The following is an 8,092-nucleotide window of genomic DNA, read 5'->3' on the forward strand; positions in this document are numbered from 1 at the left end:
CATCAGAACAATTAAGGGTCTGAATTATATTTTTAAATTTACAATAATTTTTTGCTGATGAGAGATAATTATTCTTCTTTAATATATAAAAGGCAAATATACATAAGAAATTATGCGAAGTTTAAAGAAATTGTTCTCTAAAAATGAGATAACAGTTGAAAGCGTAAATAGACAATTTTTTTCTAATTTACATACAGAAATTAGTACATACGAACGATGAAATAGTACATAGATTAAAAACCACCACATCGCCCGCACACAACCGAGCTCAGAAGGTAATGTGTGGATGGATTTTAGTTTATAGTAGATAGATTCTGTTCAACACTTGATGCTTCAAACTTTATGCTTTCGTCTGTTCTGAGCCACTTAAAAAATTTCAAGGAATAAATTACATAAAATGTCCGTCTAAAGCCTATTGCCCTATTCAGTAGTTGATTGGCTAAAAAAAGTTGGTCCAAAGTCGATTCAGTAGTTGAAACTAAAACTCCAATGATTGGCATCGAATTTTTTCAAGCCAAACATGGAACTGAACTCATTGCATCTACAAAATAGAAGAAACGCCGCATTCCAATAGTTTTGTTCATGTATTTGCGTCATTTAAAATGGTGCTAATATTCGTACGTTAACTAACAGATAAGTTTTGCGCTGATAGTAATTACCTTGCACTGCAGCTTAAAGAAGTGCTCACAATGTTGGACACAATTCAATCCGCTGAAGAACTATTAGAGTGCTGACCAAATGTTTTGCTTGAGAAATGAATATTACTCAAGCATTATTTCCTCCTATGAATATTTTTCATGTCATCAATCGCGTACTGATGGTTCGGTAGGATGGAAGCGTATGCTAGATGTCAGAGTAATGAAGCAGCAGCAGCACTGATAGTTTAGCGAATAGGAGGCTTATGCAAATGTCTGGGTAGTGGAATTTCAGCAGCAGAAACGATTCTTCAACAAGTAAGGAGCGTATGACAAATGTCTGCGTTGTGAAACTTCAGCAGAAGCGCTGACATTTCAGCATGTAGGAGGCTTATACCAAATGTCTGGGGAGTGAAACTTCAGCAGCAGAAATGATTCTTCAACAAGTAGGGAGCGTATGACAAATGTCTGCGTTGTGAAACTTCAGCAGACATTTCAGCATGTAGGAGGCTTATGCCAAATGTCTGGGTAGTGAAACTTCAGCAGTTCCATGTTGTCTCGAGGAGCTGGCAGTCTCAGTGGCCCGTAAGTCCTTAAGGGCAGCGGAAGCGCCACGAGCGACGCTGGGAAGCACTGCAAGCTGCTGTGGGAGTCGCAGTTCGGCGGCAAAAGTCGTCTCTTCCAGCCAACTCTTCTGTATATGTTCGCTCCTACACGAGGATCCTCTTCAAAAACTGTTACCTGCAAACAATTTTATGTATTTTGGTATGCTTAATCAAAACTTTTATCCGAACGTAAAATCTGGTGAACAAAATATAAGCGTTACAATTAGTTATGTAATTAAGGTGCGTGAGCTTCAATTCGATTAAACTCCCATAACTTTGGTTATTCAATATTGGTCGTCAGATAACATGTATTATTATGAATGCATTGTCCTAATAGCCGAACAAACTTTATTATAAATGAAAACCTGGCTTTGGACTCGAGTATGACGTCAAAATTTACCTGCACAGTTGGCGACCCGCCAGGCAGGCTCATGTTGCTAATGACGTATCTGGCTTCGGCAGAGCTATAGTCAAGGTTAAGATTGGCCTTCCTAAAAGTCCTCAACAACGTTGGCTCATCGTAGTCATTACCAGGATTGTTAAGCGTGCATAAGTGGGCGTTGATTTCCCAGGGGAAAGGCCCAGACTCTAGTACAGCCGACCACAGGGATTTAAAACACAAAAAGTGATTGATGCGAAGCTGGTCCAAGAGACGCGTGGTGGTCGCAAGCAGAGCGAAAAGTTCTTTTCGATGAAGCGTTGAGACTTCTTGGCAATTTAATCTGGAATTGGGAGTTGCCCTGGGTCTTTCTTCTAGCTCTGACATGAAGTAAAAAATGAGTACCAAAATCATCCATAAAATGACTAATGATGACCATTTCAGTTTGTTCATACGGCACCAGTGAGCCAAAGAGCGATATTTTGTTTTTATTTTCATCATTACCACTAACGAACGGATGAAATCAACAAGATACTTCCTCCTTTGATGCTCATTTTATTTATATTAGGAGCTATCAACCTAAATGTCAGTCATGGATCTTGAAAGATGAACCACTCAATCACTTTTTCCACGTAACATGACATACTAAGTATGGAAACATTATCCTGATTGACGAATAAAGGCAGTTCAATTCATGGTAGTGGATAGTCTGATTTTCTGCTTGTTCCTGCCACTGGGTTATTATGAAGAACTATACATATTCGTGTTTTATCACGGCATATTTTACTGTGTGTGACTTCAAGACTGCAGACAGGATATACAATAAATATAGTGTAGGTATATTATTAGGTAGCAATTTTTTTCTCCGAATTCGATTCCGCGGTCACTCTGAAATAGAAGATCATCCCTTACTATACGTACGCTTTATTTCATAATTGCATATAAGTCAAGCAATTTCCAATTTTTCCGACTATAATTTTCCAAAGGAAAATAGTTAATTTGATGTTAAAAACACAATTTAAATTAAAGGACAAAGAAAAAAAAATCAAAGAACGTGTGTACTTCCAATAATGCAGTATATACAAATAAAAATAAATTATAAAACAGGAATGTTTCCCGGTAAATTAACAAACAAAAAAAGAACAGTATTTAAAAAGAATATTATAACAAAACATTTTAAATATTTTGAAGAGCCGTTGCAAATGATGAACACAATACACGAGCATAATTTACGATGATAAATAAAATCTGGTCGTAAAAATTAACAAGAACATAGAATTTGAAAACTTAACGCGGTTCTCAAACAATAATCATGGAAAAATTAACTTCTAAATACCTCATGATTATAAAAAATCAGAACAATGCACAGCTACGAAAACGGCGCAACAGAAGATAACGTAACGAAAATATTCCTTCTAACATGACTAGAATTCATTACCATCTTGTTCAATAATGAAACTATTTATCGACAAGAAGTATGAGGGGGAGCTATATTTCGATTCACATGAGTTGGAATAAATAAGCTGGATTAGTATGGAATGTACAAGTGTCATTTAATGACTAAGAATTATCCAGTTTACTGGATAATAGAAATGATGCAATTTAAATATAAAACACGGTCTGATTTGGACTGATTGTCCTACCCATTAGTATCAACTATCGTCCATAGTATAAGGACATTCAAATATCATTAAAATGATAGATGTAGCCATAGTTGAACGTCCGATTTACCCCATAGCGGCTCACAAAAAAAACTCGCAACGGCTGTCATAAATTGTTCATCACCCACTGGGTTGAAGGTCGTACCCGATACAAAGTTCAGTGATTTCTAAATTATTCAGCACTAAGAATGACGCCAGGAATTCTGCGACTTCTTCATTTCAGAGAAACGACGAAGAATAAACGAGCTCAAGATCATATCAGAAATTCGGACACGCGGACTAGACGTCGACTGGGCTTCAGCTTATAAGCTCCCGAGAAGAGGCAGATGAAGGAAGAATGAGGTATACACTATGAAATACTTTGTCTCACGACCGAAATATGCTGTCACATATCCGCGGACTGTGTGGTGGGGGCCCCTCAGGTACAATGTCGCTATATAGGAACAAATTTTTAAGCCTCCTAACGAGGGATTTCAAAAGCCATTTATTCTAGTAATCGTACTACATACAAATAACATGTATCTTGATCATGAGAATACTCGTTTGTATTGAAAATGCTCCGGTAAACAGAACTCAGACAAGAAATTTAAATGAACGCGTACCTAAGAAGCCATAGGAAGTAATTCCGAGTTTGCTACTTAAATAAAAATAAAGGCACAAGTTCATGGAGCATCGCTAAAATGAACGTAAAATTTAATAGAAATTTTTGAGAAAAATAATGATGAAATTGAGTGAAAAAAATTATTTCAGTCATCAACGAACACGAATCCCACTTTGAAACGCGAGTTAAGAACACTGAGTATGATGACAAAGAAAAAAGGTCCAGCGCCTCGATACTACAGAATAAACTAATTCTAAATCATAACCTTCAAGATTTAAGCACATAACAAAAGAAGGCAGAAAATAACGAAAATACTACTTAATTCATTACGCGAATCCCAGATAGCATTCATTGTCTATCTATTGGCAGTGTGGAGTCCACCGGACGGAAATGAGACCGGAGGATGATCATGGAAGGTCTTAGTATAGTATAGTATAGTATGGTATAGTATAGCATAGTATAGTATCTTCGGCATTGAAGAATAGGCCTGGATAGGCCGGTCGCCGTTTCTTGTAGGTACTATTCTCGGCTAGACTGGCTTTTTGATCAAATATTTTCAACGGACGGTAGATTTGGTCTTGCCAGACCAAATAAACATAGAAAGTAATGTCAATGTAATAGAATGTAAACCAAGGCTGTATGTGAGCATCAAGGTATTTAGTTCTAAGTATGAATAAACTAACGGGAAACGAATAGTCAAACGCCAACTCGGTAATAAAAATTGAAACATTGAAACCGCAAAATCAGGCAAGCAAATTCTTTCGAATACAAATATATACGGAGAAACGTGGATAATTAGCTTATGTTTCTCACACACATAATAAAAGCAAGCGGTGTAAACGTTCTCAAGATAATAAACACGTTAGGAAGCAAGTTTTAACTTAAGACCTGGAACAGTTGTGTAGAGAAAATAAGTTTGACAAGTGAACTTGATGTTTGCAAACATTGAGTAAATGATAACCACATACACGATTGATTTGTTAGTCAGATCTGTTCAATTATACGTTATTATAATTGCATCTTACACCAAAGTCAGATATTTTTTGAGTGATTTTACCAATATTTTACCAAACATGTAGGTAGGTAATACAGATTATACACCTTGAGAACGGTTCATTACGGGTTCAATATCATAAAGTGATGTCTACTTCAATAACAAGACCGTGACTTAAAACAATGCAACGTACCGTATGCAACGTTAAGAATTCTATTCCAGGTCGGCCACCAACTAAAGAGAGAAAATAACAGGGCCATTGACAAACTGAACTTAAAATGTCAAAATGAAAGGTAGCGAATTACAAAAGCACGCACAAATACACAGTTCAAATCTTCAGCAGATGAAACTAAAACGCAAAAAGCCAAGCCAAGTAGAGGTAAAAAGCCAAATTAATGGTAAAGGGATACTTTTTTTTCTTAATAAGATCATTCTCAAGTGATGAAATTTAAAAATTACTCCTTGTGTTGTCCGGGATGAAAATATGCGACTTGGTCTTTTTTGGAAGAAGTTTCAGATAAAATATAAACGAAACAATCACAGGAAAACATATAGTTATTCAATTTTTCAAAAATATATATTTGCTAAGTCAGTCGGAACGGCTGAGATTAATCACAATTTTCCTTGCAATTTTCCCCTACAAATACTCCTGGTACTTCAAGTAGAATAATGTACTTTGTTGTTTGTAAAAAAAATAGAAATAATTTATTACAGAAAATCACATGAGGCCAATGCGCACAGATCGAGAAGATGTATCGGAACAACGTATTCTGTAAACATACAACGTCAAAGAGGTTGTCATCGTGAGCAGTAGCACCGCTGCGACGCAGATAGGAGCATATCCCTGGACCTGGGTGGTGCGAATAGAGTGGGGATAGAGGTGCATGAACTTCATGACAACGCCATTTGTCCAACCAAAGCCAGCTTGTACTGGATACTCTCCACCCGAGCCCGGTGTCCCTAAATGTGTTACGTCATACTTTTCCATCATAAGATGAGGGCTGCTGTTGATATAGCCGTAGTAATTATTCAGCACCCACTTGCGAGCAAGGGATTCAGCTAAGATTCCAGCATCTGCGTTGTAAACAGCGGCCTTGCGTAGCCCCACGACAGCGAAGTACTGCAATGGTGCCCAACCGTTTGGATAGTCCCACTGTTGCTCGCTTGAAATTAAAGATGCAGGTACACCACCAGGAAAAGAAGTAAGGTTCAGAGAGTTCAAGAAATTTATCACTTTTGAAATGACATATGAGCTGTTGCGCTCAATACCGAAAGTTCTTGCCCAAAGAGGAACAAAACCAGCACCGTAGAATTCTTTCTCCAATTCTTTGGTCTCAAGGTTGAAGTCGAACCAGAAACCTCTTGCTTCATCCCAAAATAGTCTACTGATTGTAGAATTCATGGTAGCTGCTTTTTCTCTGTAATACTTTGATCGGTCAACATTTTTCAATTTATCATAATAAACAGAGAGCAGATGCGCATTGCGACACATAATACTGTTAAGGTCAACAGGGGCTATAACACGTGTTTCAATATAACTCATTTGTTCAGTTTCGACGCCGTTATTAATAAACCAGCGAGAAGAAAAATCCCATCCACTCTCAGCCGCCGCTTTAATATCTCCGTACATGAGAGCGGCTTTGGTTTCAGAGACATTTTGAACGAGAGTATTGTCGGCCAAGTAAGATTCTGGTCTGGGCTGGTCAGAGCTTACAGAATAATGGAAAAGTGTGTAATTCAAGTGACCTAGCGAAAATTGAACGGTGCGATTGGCAACCCAGAACTCGTATTCTATTACCAGTGTATCAATGTTGTCACGTATGATAGTGAAATCACGAGTATAATGGTAATATAAATCTGTTATAGAAATCAACATCGGGAACTGCGAACGGCCAAGGAGGTATTTTCGAGAGCCATTTGGAACGTACCCATATTTTTTGACAAGATGAAGAAGGTTTTCAATCATACCACGAGCTGTGGTCTTCATTTCAGAAATTAATAGACCTTCAATTATCCAATAACTATCCCAGTAATAAATTTCCTGGAAGAAGCCGCCAGGAATCACAAAACCATTTGGTAAATATATCTGAGAATACAAAGACGAATTTTCCTTAACATCTTCAGGTATCTTCTTTGCCAGTTCCTTCCATATTTTATTCAGATCAATCATCCAATTTCTCAAGGCTTTGTCATGTATTTCCTCAATAAAACGAGGCACTTCTGTCCAATCAGGAAGTGTAAAACTCTCTAGATCTGATCCAGGAGGTAAAAACCATTCATCTACAAAGATTTTCAGTACATTTTTATCAATATTTTTGGATCTATTTTTCAATTCCATAAACTTCTGCTCTATAACAGCTGGATCAGCAAGCAGCTTCATTCGAACAAAATAACCACTGTCATTGAATAATTGAGATAGCTGTACATTCTTGAGAATTTCTCCACTACAAAGAATAACACAATCATTGGAAGCATTAAAAACCACCGATGTTTCAATTTCAATTGGGAAAAATAGCAAGAAGGATCCAAAAAGTATGACACTATAGGGAGCTCTGCAGATGAGCATGACGAATTTACTAATTTTGAAATATTTATTTCTAAAGCACCTAAATACAAAATCTGGAAAAAATGGAATTGAGGATTATTACTGAATAAAATAATTATTTCAACTTGGGAATTGAAGAATTTAGCTTCAACTCATTAGAATTAAGTTATACAATTGAATTTTACAGATTACTTATAAATAAAATTTAATGAATAAAATGCTTAATTGCTTACCCTTAATTTAAGGGTAAAATGAAAGATTTGATATAAAACTAATGACATGGCAACAAAGTTTGTACCAGTAGAAAAATTGTTTTACACAGCTTAAAAAATTTCAATCACAAGTTGAATTTGAACAAACGATTTTAGAATTTTTCAAGGTTGCAAAATGGATACATGCAAAGGCCAAAATTCTAATAAAGGCTTAGAGACTGCTGCTAATCAAGATTAGAAATTAACTACTTAGTAGTACTTAACCCTCTACCACCAGACATGAGTAACAGGAACAATAATGTCACATGCCTACTCCCAAAAAGGATACGTTCTAGTGAGCACTAAATGACTTGCACAGATGGTTGCCACCACATACAACTTTAAAATGTTCTCTGTCATGTACTAACATCCTCAGTTTGCTACACTCAATAGTTTACGTATAATTTAAGTTGAAAGTAAT

At 36.6% G+C, this 8,092-nt stretch overlaps 2 protein-coding genes across 2 annotated transcripts; both read right to left on the bottom strand.

Annotated features, from left to right (window-relative positions):
- Positions 1 to 624: 624 nt before the first annotated feature.
- On the bottom strand, positions 625 to 2,409 carry LOC108676899. The gene is made up of 2 exons (XM_018165054.2): positions 1,641 to 2,409; positions 625 to 1,376 (listed from the first exon to the last, which is right to left on the bottom strand). Exons 1-2 carry the CDS (start codon positions 2,118 to 2,120, stop codon positions 1,131 to 1,133), a joined length of 726 nt encoding a protein of 241 aa, XP_018020543.1. The 5' UTR covers positions 2,121 to 2,409; the 3' UTR covers positions 625 to 1,130.
- A 2,038-nt stretch (positions 2,410 to 4,447) lies between these two features.
- LOC108676902 (trehalase-like) lies at positions 4,448 to 7,496 on the bottom strand. Its single transcript, XM_018165058.2, has one exon. The coding sequence runs from the start codon at positions 7,439 to 7,441 to the stop codon at positions 5,594 to 5,596; it is 1,848 nt and encodes a 615-aa protein (XP_018020547.1). The 5' UTR covers positions 7,442 to 7,496; the 3' UTR covers positions 4,448 to 5,593.
- Positions 7,497 to 8,092: the final 596 nt, after the last annotated feature.

This window comes from Hyalella azteca, unplaced genomic scaffold, assembly GCF_000764305.2.
Source record: "Hyalella azteca isolate HAZT.00-mixed unplaced genomic scaffold, Hazt_2.0.2 contig11739, whole genome shotgun sequence".
Taxonomy (NCBI): Eukaryota; Metazoa; Arthropoda; class Malacostraca; order Amphipoda; family Hyalellidae; genus Hyalella; species Hyalella azteca.